Raw genomic sequence first — 24,139 nt, forward strand, 5'->3', positions numbered from 1 at the left:
GGGCTAATCAGAGTCAGTGTGAGCTTTACAGCGTATTATTACTATGCTCTATGTGCCAGACATTCTGACACTCTCCTGATTGCTGAGGGGAGAAGCAGTCGCCCACACAGGGTGTAAATCCCAACACCTTCTGTGAGCCACCAGCGTTTCACAGGAACATCCCACCTCAGCACATATGCTTAGTGATCTAATATGCAGTGTGTGTGTGTGTGTGAGCAGTCGAGCATGTGCTTAAATGCAAGTGTTCAGTGACACTTTGTGCATGGACACTTCTTCCAGTATTACCTTCCCTTTCCTCCTCCTCGCAGTGCGTTTGATTTATGTTCCACCGCCATTAGTCGCTTCCTCGTTTGCTCTTCTTTTCTGCTTTTAATTGCTACAGTGTTTTTTCTCTTCTCACACAAAGCCACTTATTGTAGAAATAGAAAGAGAGGTGGTGCTTCTTCTTTGTGGAACTGAAGTAAAGCTGTAGTATGTATGAGGCTGGCGGATTTGAATCAAGGGAAATATGATTTTCTATATATATATAGCCTTATTCTGATCCAGCTGGAACCCCGGCCTCCTATCTGAGACAACTTTATATCTGTTTCATATCTCAGTTTATATTACTGGTTTCAGGCAATAAGAAAATTCCTAAACCACAATAAACAATGATCTTTTTTTGATTTACCCCCATTTAGGTTTTCATCGCTTTCCCTTCAACACATGGTGTGATTTCTCATCTTCAGTATCACCATGGGAAGAATGTAACCAAGGAAAAATATATATGGTTCTTATCACACAGTAGCTTAAGGGTTCCAGTAAGTCAGCAAGGGCCTGCACTCACAGATATACCTTGCATTATCACATTATGAAAAATATGGCATGGGAAGGACTGATCCTTATTTGATTTCTTACCATTCATATGTACAGTAAGCTGATATATTTCTTTGCAGAGGATGCTTTATTTCAACATTCAAAATGCTATGTAGCTGTTAATAAAGTTTAGGTGAGGCATCAAATGGAGATATTTGGGGGCAGATTGAGCAGAATAAAAAAAACACGAGATGGGCAACTGTGCTATGTGTGATCCCATCCCAAGTGTACAAACAGAAGCACCACTCTTTCATTTGTTAAGCCCCTGGTTTCTCCCTGAACATCATAAAGTGGTGAATGGTTTGTTTTTATTAGCGGTGGGAGGACAGCTTTGCCATGATGGAGTTGTATTGATCCTCCATCAACACCCCACATGCTAAATCCTAATCTTGACAGCTGTGATTGAACACTTGATATTTGCATTTGTGTTCTGTGTGATGAAGAAATCTGTGGTAATGATGTCAGTAATTTCTGGTTTTAAAACTCTACTAAACTCTTTATTTGATGAATATAGGATCACAATATGTGTTTTTATTGTGGTAGAGCTGAAATGAAAGACCAATGAGAGCAGATGGGCATTTTAAACTAGGAGCTTCCGTCTTTTTCTCTGTTTTTTGTTTACTGCTGCTGCCTTATATTTGACTGGAATTGTGTGTAAAAACATTGGTGCACCATTCCAATAGTTTAAAAACCTGAATTCCCAAACATAAATTCATTATTTGATCAAAAGGTTTAGACCAACACTGAATTTCCATCTTCTGAGACAAATTAATTTCTACAAAATGTAGCTTGATGCTAATGACAACCATTTGCTCCCTGCTGTGACAATAGATTACTTCAAACAGCCAGGTTGATCAACTGCAGGAAGACAATGTGCAAACAGATTATCCAACAGACCCTGACTGGCAATAGAAGGATGAGTGTGAAATTGTCAAGACATTTAAAAAACAAAATCATTTAAATACTTTCAGAAAAAAACCGAGGCGAGGCAAATGGTAACAACCTCACCTACACTTCACCACCAAATCCTACACATTTGTCCTTACATTATTTTTTGTTTCCTTATTACTTTCTCTTTTAAGAGACAAACGACTAGTAACTCATAAACTGATGTTGCACTTCAATAAAACAAAAGTTATCCAGGCCCACTGGAGGAAGATTTCAAGGACTATAATCAAGCCTTCTGGTGACTTTGTGCCAACAGTTATGATCACTAGCCGAACCATTATCTACTTCTACGGAGGGTTATAAACTTAATGACTCAGTATAATCTAATCTCCGACTTAATTATTAATGTGTTCCTCGACAGCTGTTATCAGGAGGGAGAATCTGTTCGAAATGAATCGTTTTATCATGTTTGTTGCTATTACTGTACAAGCTGTTCATACTGCCTTACTAGCTCATACTGAACAGACAGAGGTGTGAGGAAATGATATTAGGAAACTCAAATCTGTATCTTAGATTTAACGGTGAAAGATTAAAATAAATCCTGTAGGAGAGAGAATCATTTTTAAACATCGTATACTAATTGAGGCAATATTAATGATGTGAATAGCAGGATTTGAATTTGCCTTCATCCTATATGCACAAAACCCACTCAGCCTTCATGCCATGTGAGTAAATTGTGACTCAGAATTGTCTGTGCTCAGTCATGAACTGGCCGGAACGTGACCCGCACGCTGCACAGACTGAGAGTTGGTTTTTTGGAATGGTGGTAAATCCCACTCGGTGTATTCATGCTGGGCTGTGATTCCCTTCTGCACCGGGCTTTATTTGGCAACACGGTTGTCGGCACAAACACAACCGGGATTTACTCTCTGTATTGTATCGATGGAGCAATTCATTTCCAGGGCATTTGGGTGGGTCAGTGGTACAAGCATGTGGGTGTCAGGACTGGCAATCACTTAGGATGATGCTGGGAGACAGTGAAATACGACGCAGTCGCCACTTCAGGTAGGGAGGGGGTGAGGTAGACAGAGAGAGAGAGAGAGAGAGAGAGAGAGAGAGATAATAATAATAATTTGTTTGGCGTGCCGTGATGAGGGGCCAGCTGGCCTGTGTCGAGTAAGGGGATGTGTGCAACATACACTTGCAGGTATTATATGAATGTGTGAGTGCCTGCCTCTGTGTATCTGCATTCAGTATGAGTCATGTGACAACCATTACTTCACTGAGTGGCCCACAGGAGTCAATAAACACCACTTGGCTACCACCTTAATAAATAAGTAATCACCCAAATTGTTTTAATCAAGATATAATTTTAGTTGCGCTCTAATGAATTCATTATGGTGGGTTGGGGAGGACACTGAGCTCAGCGCTGGTTGGTGAGATGCTTGCATCCGCATGAGGGGATCCACTGTTCTTCAAAGGAATTCCATGTCGTTGATTTTCAAAATAGGTATTATTTCTCAGTTTTGTTTCTCTTTTCGATGAGTTATGTTAACATTGCATTCAATAAAATAATTGCTACAAGGGAGTCATGAAGGGAGGGCATGATTTACACAAAACATATTATCTCAAAAACTAAATTTGGAGAAAAAGTGATAAGCAGACGTTTTTTACATATTGACCAGAACTGATTTGGAGTTGTCTTTGTGTCCATATGACCTAGAAGGAAAGAAGCTAAAATATTCCATAGAAATAAATATCGACGACAGCAGCTTTTAAGTGTGATGGATGTTTACGGAGGGCTTTGTTTAAAACCATATGATCGTTTCTCGCCCCATAATTTTTTTTATCTCCAAGGCCCCATATCGCCACAATTCATTTGTTGAATACGTTGTTAGTACCGTCAGGAATGATTAGCAAAACTACAAAAATAAAATCTCAAAATAATGAACTTGAACCATCCTTTACACTTGTCAGGCTACTCATTTGATGGAGGGATTCAAACAGGCTCAAACGTCTCCAACACTGAGATGTTAACCAGCAGTCACATCATATTGTCATTATGGCTGTTTAATGTGGTGATAAATGTGTAAGTGTATTCATGGGTTAAATTATGACACATTACAATGCAGGCTGTGTGCAGCTGCACAGCCACCATAAAGATTAAAAGTCGAGAAGAAAACACAAATGAACAATCTTATGATTCATTAATGTGTGATGTCAGCGTGAGTAATGTTGTGCTTTCAGCTCTCAGCAGATTATCATCGGATGCGTTAAATGAATTGAAGTGAAAAGCAAATAAACATGTTTTCTTCCTTTCATTATGTGATATAGCCGCGTAACGAGAAAAATAAAATGAGCTATTGTTTCAGTGGATGGAGCATCAAAATATCATTAAATCACGTTGGATAGACAGTATCACAAGGCTAAAACACGGTGATACATTTTGCTGCAATGGAGTTGTTACAGAACAGCATGTTTTCTTTTAGAAGTCAATTTATCAACGCAAATCTCACAGGCAATTTAACTCTACGGGATACAAGGTGCACTGCTGGGTATAACTCGAGTGAGGAAAGATTTTAGCATACTTCATCTCCTGTGGCTGTTTCATCTGAATACGACTTGTAAACATGAGATAAGCTGTAAGGAGCTAGTGGTATATATGTCCTACGTCCTATCACTGGCCCAGAGCCCCATTCATCCAGCCTCTCTCCTCTAGTCGTGTTCTCAGTGGAGAGGAAGGATATACCCCCACTTCCTAAAGCTCCACCCAGCCCCATGCTCTGCAGAGGAAAGAGGAGAACATACCATGCAGGGCTGAGGAACCCCGCGGGGGTTGAACTGTCGGGTGGGAACAGCATGTCTATCACAAATCCATGGCTCTTTATTTGGTGACATGTGATGCCTAAACCTGAGATTGAGCTTTGATTGAGATTTGATGAAGATCAAGCACAAATACAAAGAGGAAAGGACATTTCTGAACCACTGTTATGGTTGCAGTCATTTTTAGGTGACATGAGAGTGGGACTTGAGATGACCATGTGGTTATTTGTGGTGACAAAGTGCTGCTGGCCAGGTGTACTGGTTCACAGTGCTTTAGTTAACCTACACCCCTCCATAAAACACACCACACAACACATTCAAGGAAAAGGGGAGCTTCCTTTTCAGTGTATACCTTCTCTGTCAGGTTCCACATCTTTTTTAGATGTAAAATCAAATGAAGTATCTTCATTTAGGTGTGTTTCAGTCCTGTGAGGAAATTCTTGGGTGACTGCTGACAGACTGGATGTTGTCTTCACAATGCACAATGTCTCTTATTAGCAAGGAGGGGACAATAGTGATGGAGGAATGGCAGAGCAGGAAGCACGCTGAGGAGGACAGGAAATAGGAAGCGCACGCAGGAATAAACGCTGTTGAAATAGCCGGAGGGAAATTTCCGTTCACTGTCTTAAGGTTCTCCTGCAAGTAATTCCTCTGCTGTCCTTGAAAGTCACAGAGAGCCTCTCCCAAAGATGAACGCTCTGATAAGAGGAATGTATCAAGGCTTATTTGAACTCAGATGAGAATCAGGATAATGGAGGCATGGGATCCATGCAATTGTTTGTCTTGTGACATTTGACCGGCCTGAAGCATATTATGTAAATAAGTCTCAGTACCAAAACCACTGAAAATCAGCGCTACCATCAGTCGCCCTCCAAGATTACACCAGAGGATCGACACACCGTGATGTCTGTAATATGTAGTTGGTTACAGCAGTTGGTTAGCTTAGCTTAGCACAAAGACTGGAAACAAAGGGGGGAACGGCTAGCCAGACGTATTTCCCACAATGTGGAACTATTACTTTAATTTTCACAAAAGATGAGGGTCATTATATTATGGTTATTATTCTTTTGTTCAGCGTATTTATTATTTTTTATGTTGTTGTAAGCTGCAATATGACCAACAGAGAAACAAATAAAATAATAACAAACAACAATAATAATAATAATAATAATAATAATAATAATAATAATAATAATAATAATAATAATAATAATAATAATAATAATAATAATAATAATAGGAGGGGGGGGGGGGGGGGGGACTATCTGCAGCAAGGTCATGCTAAGTCCTCCACCCCTGTAGGCAGGAAGTGCCGAGCACAAATCGTCTGCGGGGCTCTGCCCATCAGAAACAGGAAGAACAAAGTGCAAACCAGCAATGACGCCACACCCCTCGTGCAAGGAAGATGGATTGTGTTGTTGAACACCTTGGTGATTTTGCAACAACCCCACGTGAGATCTGGTCCAGCCTCTTCACTTATGGACATGTTATAATGGGAACCTATTTGTTATAGTTGCTGCAATACAACTCATTATTTTTAAATAATGCATCTGGATAAGAAATGCAAATATAATGAAAAGAATGATTAACAGTGGTGATCTTTTACCTGGAATAAACACATTTTTAGAATAAACTGCTAGGTTTCTTCTTCAGTCAAACTAAAGAGACCAAGACAAACATCCACCACAGCATGAAGCATTTTCAAATAAGATCTATTTATCAAACCTCTTGGCAACACTAAAGCAAATACACTCCGGGCAATTTACGTTAAAGGTAAACACATCCATCACATATTAAATAATTAAAAAATACCTCACATGACACAAGACATTTCCTGCTTTAATACCAAAAAAAAGTCAACAGAGATGTGTGTTTTCCCCTGGGGATCTGTTCAGACAGACTTTAGATGCATTTGGATGCACACCATCACAATACATTGTAATAATATATGAAGATAACACACGAGTGTGTGTGCACAAAGACACACACTCACACATATTGGGATCATACAGCAAGACAACAATGTTTTGTTGACTGTATGTATGGAGTCTAATTGAATTGTGAGCAGTGGTGATAAATCACTGGAGTCTTAATCAAAGCACTACAACAGAGAGAGAGAGTCATCAATCACTTACTACAGCGCTACACAACATCAGCCTGTAGTGTCTCCTTGTCCTCCGGATGGCAGCCCAACTACATGCCTAACACGGGACGCATCGCTGTGACACATTATCGTTAGCGCAATCAACACCACTTTGGACATCCTGACAGCAAGCCATCATAAAGCTGAAAGACCCTGATTCCCATGTCGATGCAAAGGGGGAATAAACGGACAAACTGGAGTGCGAGACGAAGAAGTCCTGGGAAAACATCAACAGCTCCTCTGAGCTTCTTCTTTCCAGCATGGCGTCACAGTCCTGATAGCCTGCCATGATCAAGTATTTGGAGTAATGGTCTCCAAACTATTCAATCTCTGTAAAGACACCCTAACTGTAGCTGGCTGTGATGGATGGCAGGGAGCTGGGTCACCTCAAAGGCACAGTAGTGACATTCACAGTGTCCCTGCTTAAGGTGTGGGAATGACAGATGGCATTTCAATGGAATCTATAAATATGTGTCAACACTGGATGGCGGTTTTCTTCTTCTAGTCCCCCGCTACCCGACTTTAGATCCAATCTACATTCAACAATATTTGATGCTTTAAGGACCTTCAAAATAATATTGGAGGCAAAACCAATAAAGGAGACATTGCTTCAACCTGAAGATCTGGACACAATCACACCTAAGTGCCTATGAGCAATACTCTCACAGCAATGTCCTCATTCACAACAGCACTGATTTTTAAGTGTTGTTTGAGAGCATGGCTGCGGTGAAATGAAAGAGGACAAGACAGAGAGAACAAATAGAAAGAGAGGAGGAGGAGGGCTGAGATGGCAGGCAGTCAGCTATGAAGGACATGGCCACAGCAGTTATTTTTAGTTATCAGTTTTCGGAGGCTGTCATTTGGAACATCTCATTAAAATCAGAAAAAAAAAAAATCTTGATGGTCCATCAAACCATTCAAATCACCGAAACTCAGGGAAAAAAAGAAGCTCAATGTCCTACTGTGCTCTCTCTCTCTCTCTCGCTATCTCTCTCTCAGAGGGTATACTATAATACTATTACAGTGCCAAATAATTTAAGAGCACCAGGCTATCAATGCACACATTAGGCAGATCTTTGTTGATCTCTGCGATAGGAATTTACTACATCTGCTATTGCAGGCAGATGGATTAATCATGTGTGCTGACAGACATGTCTCTTTAATTGCATAGAAGCCCATCCAAGGTGTATTAATTGTTCTATAATGAGAAATTAAGCACCGAGATTCACAATTTGGACAATGTTTACTCGTTAGTAAAGTCGTTAAATAATAACAGCATCTCAATTTCATGTCTTATTCATGCTTAGACCCTCATGCAGCAATTCACAACAAGGCAACTCAACGCAATACATCTGTGCCCAAGTTAATTTTCATGCAGTTTCACATAGTTGTTTTGTTCAGATGTTTGTTACGAGTGCTGCAAATAAATTTAAAGATTGAATAATTAACCTTGTTACAGCATCAGGACGATTTGATTATTCTCTTGAAACTGGTTTATATAACTCAAATGGGCCATTTCTCTCCACCTCTCCCTTCTTGACTGTTAACAGGTTTTATGGGTAATTGCTTAAGTTACAGGGCTGAACCATACAGAGCGGAGCAATTAGCAAGTAATTACTAGTAGAGTCAATTATTCAACTCACTTTGCCATTGTAAAACTCACTGCTCCAATGTCCTATATTCCTACAAACTCATCTTGCATGGTTCAGTTGCCAACATTTGGAAATCTGTTCTCAATACACTCTTTAATCATTAACATGTTCAACAGAAATACAGTTTGATTAAGTGGTGGGTTCACCGTAGATCGCTGAACCATCTAAAAATAAAGGAAATGCTGCCACCTGTTGGATATAGGGCGTACATGCCGTATATACAGTGGACTGTTGACAGTGCTGCATTCAAGTCTATCGGAAATATTGAAATTAATCTAAAACGTCTTCGCTAATGTATCATATCATATTCAATTAATAGCTTAGCTACACGACACAATATGTTTGTTCGTATCAAGTCAAAAGAACCTTTAAATCTAACTTTTGTCGTTAGGACTACTTTAATATTATTGCCTCAGAGAACCTGTATTTACTACTGTTTTAGTCGGTATTTGAAGGCATATAAGTAGCCAAACATGGCGGACACGGACGAGCCGTAAGTAGCTGCCGAAGAAACAAGCAAGAAACAGTCATTAACTGCCCGAAAGATGCTTTCAAATCCCATTAACCTACGGAAGCACAGCATGAATGAACCTTCTTTTATTCTCTCTTTTTAGGGAGAAGAAAAGAAGGAGAGTAGTGGAGCTGACTGAGAAGTTAGTGATGAAATTGGTAGAACTGGCGGAAGGTTTGAGGTTACCAAACAGGGGGAAGGTTAACGGTAGCTAGCTGGAACAAAAACTAATCGGATATCGGTTGTAAAGAGAGTATACTCTAGACTACGGCCCCCCCCAAAAAACTGACGTTGGTCGTGAGTACCTTATACATTTATACGGTAAACCTCAATGCCAAGTTAGAGGTCTTCTCCTTCCCACTGTTGACATGCTAGCCGTTCACCTAGCCTAGCTGTCCAGGCAACAGACCATCCGTTAGCAAACCTTAAAATGCCAGAGCGTCAGAAATATGCATTTTAAATCCATGTTCATGCTGTTACACAACGAAACCTTACATGTGTGACGCAGAAATAATAACACGTGAATGTTAATACAGTATTTAATAAAGTCCCTTGAACCTCATTATTGCATGATCTGCTGTGAACTGTAAATAGCGCCTTTAATATGTGACACTTAATCGCAGTATTAACTTATGACCTTGAATGAGTTATTGTTTTTTTCCTTAGTAAACTTAGATGTTTTTTTGTAATATCAAACCATGCAATGTTATGTATGCTATGCACCATCAAATAGTGCATGTACATATTGTCTGTTGTCTACAGGATGGTGGTTGATGGAGGCAGTGGACGTACCTGTGAGTGGGAGGGCAGGTGGAACCACATCAAAAAGTTTCTGGAGAGGTCAGGGCCCTTCACGCATCCTGACTTCGAACCCAGCACAGAGGTGACAATTTCAGGCAAATTTTGCAAGCTATTTATTTGTCATTTCATCTGTCGATCAATGTTGTTTTGCTTTAATATACAATGTCATCATCTCTCATCACCACAGTCATTGCAGTTTATGTTAGAAACCTGTAAAATACTGGTCATTGGTGCTGGTGGTCTGGGATGTGAGCTGCTTAAAGACCTGGTATGATCACTGTTATTATATATTTCTTTTAATATTTGGAAGGTATAGTTTGTGTTTTAATGAATGACCAACACTTTGTGTTTGTTCACGTTCTGACTCAGGCGTTATCAGGCTTTCACAACATTCATGTTGTCGACATGGACACCATTGATGTGTCAAACCTGAATCGACAGTTCCTCTTCAGGTCAGTATACATTCTGTGTACATTTCCTACCTGTTTTATCGTCTAATATTTGGAACAATCACATTAGTTATTTGAATATGTGTGTGATGTTGACCAGGCCAAAAGATGTAGGGCGGCCCAAGGCGGACATTGCAGCTGATTTCATCAACAGCCGCATACCTGGATGCTGTGTCGTCCCGTATCCTTTTGATTGAACACATATTGCAAGATTTTAGATGGTTGATGTAGATGCAGTTGTTTAAAAATCCCAAACCACAATCCACATGATTAAAATGTATTGCATTCAAGCAGCTCATTTGCAATGTCAGACATCACAATTTATGAATGTAGAATAGACACCATACATAACTGTTGAGTTGTGAAAGCAAGTGAACGTTCTTTCTGACCACAACCTTCTCCTTAATGATGTGTGCAGACATTTTAAGAAAATTCAAGACTTAGATGAAACATTCTACAGACGTAAGTATCATAAAGACCATTCATTCCCAACCTTTTTTTGATGCCTGTTTGGAAGGAGTGAAGAGATTTAGTCACCTTATGATTCAGTTTGATGCACTCATGATACTTAAAATAAACTGCACATGGATAAAAAAAACCCAATTCCAGCAGTTAACTAGAGCCTAGTTATTTTGGAGAACACTGGTTCCTTTACTAAAAAGCAGCTTCACATCATTCCATTCCCACTCTGCACGTCTCACATAGTCACTGATAAGATTCATTTAAATGCTGCTCTAAACTCCATACAGTGCATTATGTTTTTGAATCATGATATTTTGTACACCCCTACTGCTTTTACTGTGTCGTTATCAGACATAGATTTGCATTCACTCATCTTTCTATTTCCCTCTAGAATTCCATATAATTGTGTGTGGACTGGACTCTGTAGTTGCCAGGAGGTGGATGAACGGTATGCTGGTAAGTAATTCCTCTAAACTACAATCCTTGTCGAGTCCTTTTGTCTCAGTAATATGTTTTTTTTCCAACATTTTTCTTGAATTAAAATGGTGAAGCTGTAGATGTGCTAGAAGGACCGTGTTTGATGTAATCTGGTGTAATCCCTCTGTCTTCTTGTGCAGCTGTCTTTGCTGGTATATGACGATGGTGTCTTAGACCCAGGATCCATCATTCCTCTAATTGATGGAGGGACCGAAGGCTTTAAAGGCAATGCCAGAGTCATCCTCCCTGGCATGAATGCCTGCATCGACTGTACCCTTGAACTTTACCCTCCTCAGGTGAGGCACTTTTTTTTTTTTGTAAAACGATGTTTACAACTACGACTTAGTGGTCTGATAGAGCTCCTGGTCAGTGTGTTGTTTCTGAAATACACCTATCTTTGTAGATCAACTTCCCCATGTGTACAATAGCCTCCATGCCACGTTTGCCAGAGCATTGCATCGAGTACGTGCGGATGCTGCTGTGGCCCAAAGAGACACCCTTTGGAGGTATGAAACACGCTGCAGTTGCTATTTCTGTTGAATGGTCATTGTAATGTTTAGAATGACCATCAAGTATGATCCTGACTTACAGGACCTTCACAAACAAGTACACTTAAGTTCTTGTTTGCGTATGTGTGTATCTGTGGTGTAGATGGTGTCGTCCTAGATGGGGATGACCCAGAGCACATCCAGTGGGTGTACCAGAGATCCCTGGAGAGGGCAGCAGATTTCAACATAACAGGAGTCACATACAGACTAACCCAAGGTGAGCACACGTTGCACATCTAAGTACATTAAACAAGATTTTGCTGTGTGAATTATTTTGGAAGTTTGATACTTTTGTCTGGGATGCTAAAACACAATTTGTTTTTCTGGATGAAAAATGACAAAACAGATTGCAACAGACATTTTTTAAAGGAGTCATCACCAGGAAATCGCAATTTCTCTTGTTAAAACATGCATATCTGTGTTTGACCTCAGTTGAAACTTGCCTGAAAGGCTGGAGTTTGAAAGTGGCGCCGTTTTTTCGCTTCTGCTCTTTTTCCGAACAGGAATAGCACACAAGGGTGTGCATTCCTAAAGCACGAGATTTTGATTCTGCGCCTTCGGTGACGTCACCGTGGCGGCTACTTGCATAAGCCCACCCCTCTTTCACCACCCAACCCCGCCCCGTCCGCTACCTGAAATCGCCGAAGCGCCGCCATTATGTTTTGGAGTCTGCATGCAGGCAAGCCCCCCCGGCTCTGTCCTTCCTGCGGCGAATCAACGCGCGCCTCATTACATATTATACAATGCACATCCGGACCAGTCAAAACCTCGCGCGTAATCTCGCGTGATAAAATCGCGGTACGAAAAAGGGTCAGAACAAGCTCAATGTTTGATTAAAATTTTTTTTTTTTTTTCTAATAAGTTTTACGAATTGATCCAAAGCGATCCAAGGGGGGCTGGATACGTATAAAACCAGGTGATGACTCCTTTAATGATGTTCGCTATGATCAGCAGATGTATACTCCTTTTAGTTATTTCATTGTCCATTTTTATAAGTACACAAAGCATATATTGTTTTAAATCCTATTTAAACGTTGCAGGTGTTGTAAAGAGGATAATTCCAGCTGTAGCGTCTACAAATGCTGTCATAGCTGGTAAGGAATAAATGTGAATGTGTGTGTTAGTAGAGAGCTGTGGACCTGATGCCTTTATGAAAGATTGGATGCCCTGCATATGAGAGTTAATCATTTCCAAACAGTAGAGTATATTAACTTCTGTAAACAGAGCCGTTTACCCGGACATAACTGTGTTTTTATGATTTTATCCACGCAGCTGCTTGCGCAACCGAAGTTTTCAAAATAGCAACAAGGTGAGATTGCAGGTTCTAACTGGCAGCCATGTGCACAAAGTGAAGATCTGTACAAACCATGTGTGCCTTTCATTGTTTCTGATATTACCTTTTGCATGTGCAGTGCCTACATACCTCTCAATAACTACATGGTCTTCAATGATGTCGACGGTCTGTACACCTACACTTTTGAAGCAGAGCGGAAGGTTTGTCGGTGCATTTTATCTGCCAGCTCATGTTTGCCGCAGTCATAAAGTTGCGCTTTGTAAAACATCTGTTTATGTTCACTTCTGATGCAGGAAAACTGTTCAGCCTGCAGCCAAGTACCTCTGAACTTGCACTTTTCTCCATCTTCCAAACTCCAGGAGATTTTGGACCACCTGACTGAGAGTGCCTCCCTGTAGGTTGAGCAGCCTTATTATGATTTATTACTAATAACTGCACTGTACTACTCTACACATATTCTGCTTATGGTTATATTTGCTTGTTAGATTTCTAGACTGTTACTGCCTTCAACAACCAAATGTTCTGTATTTTTTCAGACAAATGAAATCACCTGCTATAACTGCAACAGTGGAAGGAAAAAATAAAACATTATATTTACAGGTAATTACCCTCTCTTTTGTGTCTTGGTTTGAGTGTTCTGGTGAGTGTCCTGATGAAATTTGGCAATCATGGTTTTGGTTTTGAGCAGACGTTCAGTTGGTGTTTTGTTTTACAGTCTCTCGCTTCAATTGAACAGAGGACACGGCCAAATCTGTCCAAAACCCTGAAGGGTGAGCTGCTTTATTTACTGAATATGTTTCCTACTAATAACTAGCAATGACTAGACTCTGAATTGGATATGCTGACTCAATATGGTTCAACTTGTTTTTCCAGAGCTGGGGCTGACTGACGGACAAGAGCTGGCTGTCGCTGACTCCACCACACCTCAGACCATGTTGTTCAGACTCCGCTTTACCTCATAGGATGGATTCAAGCACTCCCACAACCAGTTGATGTCATTCTTGTTTCTCAGCCAACTAACTGAATGCAGGTTGTTTAAAATGGCCTATAACTAGAATGGTTTACAGTGTATTCAGTCACAATGTAAAGGAGGCAAGCTGTTTTCATTGTTTTAATGTACTTATTGACTAAAATTATTGTTTTGCACTGAAAAGCCAAACTCATAGTTCAAGCTTGTCATCTTTTGGTGATATATTGTCTGCAAATGTTGAGGGTTTCTGCACTAATGTGTTATCTGCACTACAACCTGCTGCGTGCAGACAAAGAGACCGAAATTGAATACTTTGGAAAATGTTATTGTTTACGTGTTCTGGTTTTGAATATTTATTTATCCCAACACACTTTTTTTTAGTTGCAGCAACCTCAATTGTAATGACAGGGATCATGATGTTTAAAATGGAATAAAAATGTTTTTCTTACAAATGTTATGTTTTCTTTATGTGCCTACATGAATTTGAGGAAGTGGAAACCGTATTCACTCAAGTTTAGTTTGTAGGATTTTGATGCTTTACTGTACAAGAGCCACTTTTTTATAGAGGCTATTTGTTTCTATGGACTGGCATTTAATTTTCTTGGTGTCTGCTAACAATTAAAAAAGGCTAAAACAAATATATAGAGCTAATACTATCTAGGAACATGTGTGTACAAATCCATAATAGGAAAGTTAAATGTTTAAACAATTAAAAATGGGTGTATATGTGATGATTTTTCACCGCATCTGAGGCCGAGTCAGACCGGATCATGACGTCATGGTGCTACGTGGAAAGGAAGTAGCGAGCAGGCTAGTCGGGCTACAAGTTGAGAGCGACCAAAACAAACGATGACGGCCGAGCAAAGGAGCCGAAATAAAGCTTGGATTAAGCATGAAACGCGTCTTCTTTGATGGCCGTGCTGGACTCCTAGAGACGGTATTAGAGGAACCCGTTGTCCTACATGAGAGATGATGCGTTTTTCAACGCCAACCGGCCAGTTTTGTGAGCTGTGACTGTTTACTGACCGCCGTACAGTAACGTTATGTGTTGGCTAACAGCTTTGCTAACTAGCTAAGTAGTAGCTATCTGTCGACAAAGCTTCTTTTTTTTTGGGACAAAACCGAATTGAGAATCTGCGAAATATTGTTCGCAGCCGGTTATCGTTGATAACGAAGAGAAAAATGCAAAGACAGTTGAACTGCTTTGTGTGGTAACGCCAAGATCCGTGTAACGATTGCTGGACTTAGCGAGCTAACGTTAGCCTAACAGTCAAGATGAGCTGGTTCAACACATCTCACCTGTCCAGCTTCGCTAAACAAGCTTTCACGACAGCTCAGAAGTCAATCGATCGGGTTCTGGACATCAAAGAAGAGGACCAGTGGGGTGACACGGTCGTAATGCCCTATGATGGTAAGTAGTGTGACGTAAGGTGATGTGAGCCCATGTTGTTGTCTGATTGCTGCTACAACTGCTACACTTTCTTTTTTCTGGCAGGAGTTACGATCCCTGGAAAGCTGTCATTGAGTGGAGGATGGGGAATGGCGCAGTGGGAAGCGCCGCCTGAAGAAAAGACATCCTCTCCTCCTCCCTCTTCTGAGGCCATCACTACTCCCGTCACTCGCACAGTTGTGGACGAATCCGAGAACTTTTTCAGTGCCTTTCTGCCGCCCGGAGACGTGCAAGGCGTCACCAACATCCAAGTAGTGTCTGTTCCCCCTATAAAGTCTCAAATGCGGCTTCAGGAGAAGGAAACGGAAAACGTAGACGAGGCTGTGCCGCCGCAAGAGGATACTCAAAGATCAGCACCTGCTGATGAGAGTCATGAGACTCTGACATTTGCTGAGATCCAGCTAGTAGAGCTGGAGACCTCACCAGCAGTACCTTATGCAGACACTATCCTCCTGCAGCCAGTTTCTCCTTCCAGTGAACTTCCCAGTATCCCTGACAGCAAAACCAGCGGTGTAATATCAGATGCTGGCTCCACGGTTTCTGTAGACTCAGAAACGGAGCAGTCACCGGCGCCATCGGATCACCAGGTTAAGCAGGATGACACGGATTCTTCTGAACCTGCTGCTGACGCTAATGAACCTAAGAGCTCTACACCTTGTGATACGTCGCCCTCCCCGCCCTCTAAGGAAGTACTCATAGAACAAAAAGACTCAAAGGGGGAGGACCGTCAGAATGACACCCCCTCTCCTCCCGTCAGCGCGTTCTCCTCAGGAACGTCGACCACCAGTGACATCGAAGTGCTTGACCACGAGTCTGTGTTGAGTGAGAGCTCAGCCAGCTCCAGACAAGAAACGGGAGAGGGCAAAGCTGGTCTTCACCTAATGCAGGGCTCTTTCCAGCTTCTCACTGCCTCCACGTGTGGAGATTTCCCCCGTCTAGAGGACTACTCCAAACTCACAGAGAGCTGCGGCTCCTCCTCGGATGCATTTGAGCGCATAGATTCGTTCAGTGTGCAGTCATTGGAAAGCCGGAGTGTCAGCGAGGTTAACTCGGATGATGACATCCCTGGTAGCCGGACACTAGCGTCTGTCACCGCAGGCCCTCCACCTTTAACGGTGTCATCAGATGTATGCGACAAGCAGGAAGATGGAGCAGTGGAGAATGCGGGAGAGGAGGAAGAGGGCTTTACTGAAACCCTGAGGGAGCAGTCGCTGGATGAGATGGAGGAGAGTGGACGGAGTGCGACGCCCGTCAACAGTGAGCAGCCTGAAGAGTTGACAGAACAGGAATCTGAGGCTAATGTCACACTGTCTGATCCCACCTCCAAAGCTGAGGAGCAGATCACTCCACCAATCACTGAGGAGATGAAAAGCGTCTCAACGGTTCAGATTTTGGAACTTCAAAAGGTAGCAATTATCATTGTGATCCTATGTAGCCAGTTTATATAATCTTTTATGTACATATTAAACATGTATTTAAGAATCCATATAGCTGAATGGCTCATGTTGAATACATTATTTTATTATTCATCTTTTAAAAAAACTTTCAGCATGTAATGTATATCTCTGCCAACACACTGAACAAATATGAGTGATACTTGTGTACATAGTACCATACCAAAGTATTAAATTGCTCTAAAAAATTAACTTTGTATTTAGTATACAAGTAATTGTTTAAAAGAAAGCTATAACTCTGCAGTAATCATGAAGCAACATGTAAAAAGCCAGCTCAGTAATTTGCATAGCCTTGAGTAGAATGCAAAATAGAAGTAAATAGCTTTGCTGTACTATTATGTCATATTTACATATCATCTTGCAAATTCTTCCAAGCTTGTCCAGAGCAAGACTTTGAGTCAGTAGCTTTAATCCCAATGTTGTCATGTGGTTGAAGATCATTGAACACTAGTGAATTTTAAAATATTGTCTGAATTTTTGTTCAAAAATATTCTAACATCACTATTTCTCCCATAAGTCATAAACATTTGTTATGCTATATATAGATGGCAACTGTAAAATGCTCACAGTATGTTTTAGCATGACCATTTGTTGGAGTTAGTGAGTGAGAGAGAGATATTTGTATGCTTTTCTGTGCAACTGCTGTAAAAATGATAAAATGTTGTGGACATGTAGGTCATCGATGAGCTGTCGGGTCGCCTTGAGAAGAGAGAATCTCAGCTGCTGGCAGTCAGCAAAGACAAGGCCGGGCTGGAGGAGCAGTGTGACAATCTCAGAGAGTGAGTATCTGGAACACACACCTGACGCACCATGACACTGTCGTTAATTAATAAGAAAGCTCTTTTAACCAGCCGACTAATGTTCTCGATGATATCCAGGTCAGACAACGTAGTACCACCATAGTCTTTATATACCTTTGTGTATTCATGTGATTATTGTAACTACGCTATAGAAATACTGCAGAAGTTATCCAGTGATGTTTGTAATCATCTACTACGTATCCTCTAGTGAAGTGATAAGCCTGAAGGAGGAGAGCTCCACCGTTCAGTCCCTAAAGGATGAGTTCACCCAGCGCATAGCAGATGCTGAGAGGAAGGCTCAGCTGGCCTGCAAAGAAAGAGACATAGCGAAGAAGGTAATTCACACTTACTTTGCTCTACTTTCCTTCTACGCCGTCAGCAGTTGAGATGGTTCTTCAAGAGCTGCAAAGGTCCTTTTCTTTTTACAACTAGCCCATATGTATGTACTTTAATGTTAAAAGTATCTGTCAAGGTGACATTTTTTCTTGCTACAGGAAATAAAGGGGCTGAGAGAAGAGCTTTCTACAAGACTTCATTCCAGTGATACACTGGAGATCATCAGAGAGAAGGAAGAGCAGATCAGAGGCCTGCTGGAAGAAGGTAAGACTATCTAGCAGATTATATGATTCTTCACATCCACCAACCCAAACTGTTCCTCTCTTAACAGGTTGTAATGGCAAGAACATGTTCACCCTAAAGTAGGGCCTCACAAAAAATCGCGATCTCGATTCACACATACACGTGATCTCATTTCTTCACACAGCGATTCTGAAGCATTTTATATCTCGAGCTGCATCGCAAATGCTCCTATTTCCTCTCGGATTTTTTGAAGCGCCCCCAAACGCAGCAGTGCCGCTGCCTCCTCCCTTAACCTATGGTAAAGCGTCTTGACATCACCTCGTGCCCAAAAAAGGTTCGCATTCGGTGGTGTGGAGGTGGCCCCGATAAACACTGTACAACATGAGGGATTTCGGAAGATGACAAACACTCACGACAAACGGTACTAGATGCGCTCCCGCAACTACTTTTCAAACATTGCGCTTCCCGACATGTACAATAAGCAGCGGGCAGTGGTCGAGGCAGAATTGCGGGAAATCGATCATTTTTCCGCTACGTCCAGTCGGACCACGGAGCCGTATTTGAGATCGTGCAAGAGAATCGTGAACTCAATTCTAAGTAAAACAAATTGTGATTCACATTTTTTCCAGAATCGTGCAGCCCTACCCTAAAGCCAGTTCAGACTTGCGTAGTTCCACAGCTGTTTTTACTGTATCCAACTTCAGAAAAAGTTGCTCAAGTAACACATAAGGTTTTGAGTGGAGAGCAGACATAATGCTGGGTTGTGGCCCCATTAAATATATATGTAAGACTTTATTACAGGATATCATTTCAAAAGGTGTCCCAGCATACCCTGGGTAAGCCGGAGATCCATCAAAAACATGTTTTTTGTTATTTTCCCTTCATTTTTAATGATCTGACCAATTTAACAAATAGAATGAAGATTTATAGCAAATAAGTTATCAGGGAAGAAACCATGTATATTGAAGGAGTAGAGTGTGGATGCTTTAAAGGACAGCTTGTAACTAAAATATTGCTCAGACGAAGTGCATATTGTTTCAGCATCTATGTTTATTTCTATCCATTTTAGGCGAAAAGTTGTCCAAGCAGCAGCTACAGCACAGCAACATCATCAAGAAACTGCGTGTAAAGGAAAAGGAGAGCGACACAAGGATCATCAAGCAACAGAGGAAAATCAAGGAGCATGAGGAGGAGCTCAGGCAACTGCAGCAGGTCAAATTTAAAAAAAAAAGAAATGCACATATTTAGCAGGTTACATTAGTGGGTTAACAGGAAAATGTTATGTAATTCATTATTCAGTATAGGTGCCAATGTTGAGTATGAATCCAGTAACCCTCACATTGTGTAGTTTGTCATGGTCACCGCCGCTGGGTGCCAGAGTGACCATGGTGAGAATACCACTAAATGTAATCTGTAATCTGGAAGCGATATCATGGTAAGCATCATTGAAATTCTGTGGTCTTCACGGCCGGTTATGTTGCTCGTTGTCGGCTTACCACTGTTCATTATTGCTATCTCTTTGTGTTCCATCATCAACCTACGTAAAACACGATTTGTTTTTCCCAGAAGACTTTTTTAGACGTTTTTTTAAAAAATGTATTTGTGTTTAGGTTCTAGATGGGAAAGAGGAGGTCGAGAAACAGCACAGGGAGAACATCAAGAAGCTGAACGCTGTGGTGGAGCGGCAGGAGAAGGAGATGAGCAGGTTGCAGACAGACTCTGAGGAGCTGCAGGAGAACAACAGGAGCCTCCAGGCTGCTCTGGACAAAGCCTACAAGTAAAACCTGAAGCATGTTCTCTAAATCTAACCTCACAAGCCAACTATTGTTTTGTTTACTTTTCATTTACATTATATTATTTCATGGCTGACAGTGAAAGTGACATTTATTGTGTGGTCCTTCAGTTTACTGGAAATGATGCAAAGGATTATTGAGGTTAAATTGTTGACTTCCACCTGTTTTAATTTGACGTTCATTTAGTGAGCAGTATGGGAATTGTAACTGTTTTCATACGTAGTCCCTCAGTTCAAAATGGACAGAATGTAAACACAAATAACTTACTCATATGTAATCAATACCCCAGATCCATTGTGACAAAGTAGAGAGCCACTGTTCTTAAAAATGGGACGGCACTGTTATATGCTCAAGATGTTGATGGTCTACTCCTGCATCTCTGTTGTCAGGGAGCTGGCAGAACTTCACAAGGCACATGTCAGCAGAGCCAGTGAGGCCGAAGAAGCAGCTCTCAGCAGGGAAACGCAGGCCAAAGAGCAGCTGAGCCTGACTCTTGAGAAGGCCCAGGAGGAGGCCAGGATGCAACAGGAGGCTCTGGCCAATCAGGTAAGGCAGGCTCATGCTGTAGGTGGCTGCTGTATGACAGTTCAGGACACTGTCACTTGTTCCCTTGCATCTTTTTCATTCACAAGATCGCATCAATGTGATGCCACCAGTGATTTGCAGTTATGGTGAATGTTAACAGCATGTTCTTGATCATTAAGGAGATGTGATGTAAGCGAGATTCCTTGATAAAGTTTTTTTATGTTGCGTACAGGTGGCTGACCTGAGGATGGCTCTGCAGAGGGCTGAGCAACAGCAAGGAAGGAAAGAAGATTATTTGAGAGAGGAGATCAGCGAGCTGCAGCAGGTAACAATATATGCTGGTTAGAAGGTGTCCTAACAAGCTGGCTCACTTTTGACAAGAAGTAGAAATAACCAACATTTTTACTGGGACAGGATTTATTTAAATGAATGCACACCTTTTTTCTTTCTTTCCATTTTCAACAGAGGCTTCAGGAGGGAGAGGGCAGGAACCAGGAACTCAGTCAGAGTGTTACCGCGGCAACACGACCCCTATTGCGACAGATAGAGAACTTACAGGCCTCGTTGGGCGGGCAGACTGCATCATGGGAAAAACTGGAGAAGAACATCTCTGATAGGCTAGGTAAGAGGCAGGATTGTAACTGTGTTTGTGTAAAACAAACACCAAAATACAGTATTATACAAAGAGCTTTACATCTTTTTTTGCTCTCCCTTTTCAACAGCGGATGCTCAGGCACAGCTGGCTGTTGCAGTGGCGAAGGAGCGATCGGCAACAGAAGACCTTCTGACCATCAAGTCCCAGCTGGCCTCTCTAGAGTCCCAGAATTCCTTGTTCCGCCAGGAGAAGGCCCGACTTTTGGCACAGCTGGATACTGAGAAGAACAAGAGAGAGAAACTTGAGGATGACAGCAGCAGGTAAAAATGAAAACTTAAAAATCAAGTCGACAAGGTTGAGGTTAAGGTTAAAGTTCATGCATCAGCCAGTCATTGTCACTAATTAGATTCCCTACTTGTTGTTTAATCAATGCTTTTCTTTATGGCTTTGGAAAGTGTGGGGTCGGATCGATGAGCGGATGCATGGTTGAGTTGGTTTAATTTGAACTATGACATAAATGATATCCTAACCACTAGCCCATCAACCACCAAGTGTTGCAGGAACTAACTAAGAAGGGAGGATCTAACCATCAAAAAGGCTGACTCTAGGCTTGGGTGGCATCTGTTTTTTCCCCTGACATTTCAGTTGGGTATACGGTCTATGATGAGGGGGAGCAGCTTGGAGGAGCGTCTTTAACTACAGTATTGAAAAACATACTGTCACCACACCTCCCCTTGTAATGCTAATGTTTTCTGGAGAGTGTTTTCAACAAACTCATTTCTGAGTCAGAGTATGAAGTGAAAGCAGTCATGCATGGCCTTTTGTGCCACAGGGCTATGTTATTGTGAGTAAGTCTAGAAGCCACGATGGGGCCATTGGTGCAAAGAATACCGTGTCTGCATACATATGAGAAGATGTTAGGTTAGATTCCTGGCTGTTCCTCAACTCTTTTAGCACATACTTAATTCTGTATGCTGTACTGCAGACATTTTGTGACACGAAGTATGAAAATAAATCGTCATACTGCAGTAACATGCATCAACAGCCTCTAACCTACACATGACTGTGAGAAAGTCTGAAAATATGAAGTTAAACTTAGTATACAGCTTGTAGTTGTTGTCCTTCTTGAGGATTTGAATTAGATTGCACACTATTATGCTGATTTAATTGAGTTTAAAGCATGTCAGTGTTTTTCACTGGTTTCGTGTCTGTGATGCTGTTGTTAGTTGAGACTTATTGCTCGTTGTCTCAATGCAGGGAGCATGTCGATTTGGAAAATCTGCGAGGAGAACACATCCGCCTGCTAGAAGAGGCCAAGAAAGAAAAGGTACCACAATGCTCCCTCTTTTCTTCCACATGAAGCAACTTCCTCATTTACATCTTTTTGCTTCGTCCACCAGTTGTTGCTCACCAATCAATTGGAGATGGAGAAGATGAAGGTGGAGCAAGAGAAGAAGAAATGCTACCTGGCACACGAAGCACTCAAGGAAAAGGTTTAGAACAAATCAGAGATTATTTATCTTCAGTGCATCTGAATTTCTCAAATTAAACAGTAAATATATTTTAATTCTGTTCTAATAGTTGTGAAATGTTTCCCTATCAGGAGCGAAAGGCCATGATCCACTCTGTAGGAGAGCCCCCAGCCTCCTCCACACCGTCCCTGTCCCGCTCCAGCTCCATCAGTGGGGCAGACAACGCTGGTCTACACACCTCTATTCATTCCCAGGTACACACTGGGGACAATGAAGATAGGTTTATAACGCGCTTGGATTTGTGTAGCTTCACTGGCCCTTGACTTTGTTTCATTCTTCCATAGGATGACTGCCTAGACCACTCTCTGGGTACCATGACTGTGTCGATAAGCGGGGCCAACCTGTACGAGGCCGCCAGGCTGTCCGGAGGCTCCAGCATCATGGAGAACCTCCAGTCTCAGCTCAAACTCAGAGAAGGAGAGATAGCACAACTACAGGTAGCAACTCCATTAAAAACACATAACGCTACTTATAAAGTCTACGTATTAGTTTGATGGTTCTGCTACATGTCCACACCAGACAGAAGGCTGGCCAGTATTTTTCTTAAAATTAAAAAATATATTTAAATGTGGAAAAACGGCAAACATATCCTGATCCGTCCTCCTGCTGTTGCAGCTTGAGATCTCCAGTCTAGAGAGGAGTCGTTCTGTGATGGCAGAGGAGCTGGTCCGACTCACCAATCAAAACGAGGAGATGGAGGAGATGGTGGCGGACATCCCCAAGTTGAAAGTTCAACTCAACGTAAGGCCTATATAAGCACATACAGGAACCGTAATGCCGTATTAGGAGAGGCTCTTCTTATGTGTGTGGCCATGCATTGCAGGAACTGGAACAGAGGCACAACACCATCCTGCAGATGTATGGAGAAAAGGCTGAAGAAGCAGAGGAGCTGAGGCTCGACCTTGAAGATGTGAAGAACATGTACAAAACCCAGATAGACGAACTGCTGAAGAACCAGAAATAAACAGTTTTTTACTGAACTGTGTTACTTCTGGGACGTTCGAAAACAAATCCATCAACCATCTTAGCCACACATGCATTCATAGGAAAATAATGAGGCAGAGAATTTAAGTTGAATCACTGTGTCAAAAGGAAACACTTCTCTTTGTCTGCTTTATTTTAATTATTAATTATTATTATTATTAATTAACAATCATACTATATTTAAGTGGGAATGTTGGAATTCTGCATATCATACAATACATTGTTATAGAACGAGTATGAAGGATAGTCACATTTCTCATGATTAGACATTTTCCATAGTATTGAATAGACGGTTTTTAGGAGATGGTAATGTTTTTTTTGCACTATCCAAATTCATCCTTGCTTATTTCTGTACGCATAATCAGAATGGTTTAAGGAATATATATATATATATAGAAGAAGTATTGTACAGAGAAATGTATGTATTGATATTAACTCCTTCCAAATCACAAAATGTTGTGTAGACCGATTGAAATCCTGAGAAAGAAAGATTGGATTTTAAACCTTATATATATGTAAATGAATAAACATTTATTTGGGTGGTGAAAAATACT

The 24,139-nt window shown here is 41.3% G+C and overlaps 2 protein-coding genes across 3 annotated transcripts; both read left to right on the forward strand.

Annotated features, from left to right (window-relative positions):
• The first annotated feature begins 8,809 nt into the window (after nucleotides 1-8,809).
• Nucleotides 8,810-13,888, forward strand: uba3 (ubiquitin-like modifier activating enzyme 3). Of its 2 annotated transcripts, XM_084027836.1 has the most exons (18): nucleotides 8,815-8,854; nucleotides 8,976-9,014; nucleotides 9,635-9,755; nucleotides 9,861-9,941; nucleotides 10,043-10,125; nucleotides 10,223-10,303; nucleotides 10,541-10,584; nucleotides 10,976-11,040; nucleotides 11,202-11,357; nucleotides 11,465-11,567; nucleotides 11,713-11,826; nucleotides 12,650-12,703; nucleotides 12,882-12,918; nucleotides 13,022-13,103; nucleotides 13,197-13,297; nucleotides 13,440-13,503; nucleotides 13,619-13,673; nucleotides 13,777-13,888. In XM_084027836.1, exons 1-18 carry the CDS (start codon nucleotides 8,835-8,837, stop codon nucleotides 13,863-13,865), a joined length of 1,389 nt encoding a protein of 462 aa, XP_083883962.1. In that variant the 5' UTR covers nucleotides 8,815-8,834; the 3' UTR covers nucleotides 13,866-13,888. The 2 variants fall into 2 exon arrangements, with proteins under 2 accessions (XP_083883963.1, XP_083883962.1); XM_084027837.1 differs by lacking the exon at nucleotides 8,976-9,014 and having other exon boundaries at nucleotides 8,810-8,854.
• Nucleotides 13,889-14,691: 803 nt separating this feature from the next.
• Nucleotides 14,692-24,135, forward strand: tmf1 (TATA element modulatory factor 1). The gene is made up of 17 exons (XM_084030446.1): nucleotides 14,692-15,284; nucleotides 15,369-16,729; nucleotides 17,453-17,556; nucleotides 17,786-17,912; nucleotides 18,072-18,177; nucleotides 19,226-19,368; nucleotides 19,767-19,933; nucleotides 20,339-20,495; nucleotides 20,707-20,799; nucleotides 20,940-21,096; nucleotides 21,197-21,389; nucleotides 22,327-22,396; nucleotides 22,470-22,562; nucleotides 22,673-22,795; nucleotides 22,886-23,038; nucleotides 23,217-23,342; nucleotides 23,425-24,135. The coding sequence occupies exons 1-17, from the start codon at nucleotides 15,149-15,151 to the stop codon at nucleotides 23,563-23,565; spliced, it is 3,450 nt and encodes a 1,149-aa protein (XP_083886572.1). The 5' UTR covers nucleotides 14,692-15,148; the 3' UTR covers nucleotides 23,566-24,135.
• The last annotated feature ends 4 nt before the right edge of the window (nucleotides 24,136-24,139 follow it).

This window comes from Eutrigla gurnardus, assembly GCF_963514095.1.
Source record: "Eutrigla gurnardus genome assembly, chromosome: 2".
Classification (NCBI taxonomy): Eukaryota; Metazoa; Chordata; class Actinopteri; order Perciformes; family Triglidae; genus Eutrigla; species Eutrigla gurnardus.

Coding starts and splice junctions, on each gene's coding strand:
- tmf1 (XM_084030446.1), top strand. CDS start 15,149: ATGAGCTGGTTCAACACATCTCACCTGTCCAGCTTCGCTAAACAAGCT. Junction 17,913..18,071: donor AAAGAGACATAGCGAAGAAG/GTAATTCACACT, acceptor TTCTTGCTACAG/GAAATAAAGGGGCTGAGAGA. Junction 23,343..23,424: donor AGTTGAAAGTTCAACTCAAC/GTAAGGCCTATA, acceptor CATGCATTGCAG/GAACTGGAACAGAGGCACAA.
- uba3 (XM_084027836.1), top strand. CDS start 8,835: ATGGCGGACACGGACGAGCC. Junction 8,855..8,975: donor ATGGCGGACACGGACGAGCC/GTAAGTAGCTGC, acceptor CTCTCTTTTTAG/GGAGAAGAAAAGAAGGAGAG. Junction 13,504..13,618: donor ATAAAACATTATATTTACAG/GTAATTACCCTC, acceptor TTTGTTTTACAG/TCTCTCGCTTCAATTGAACA.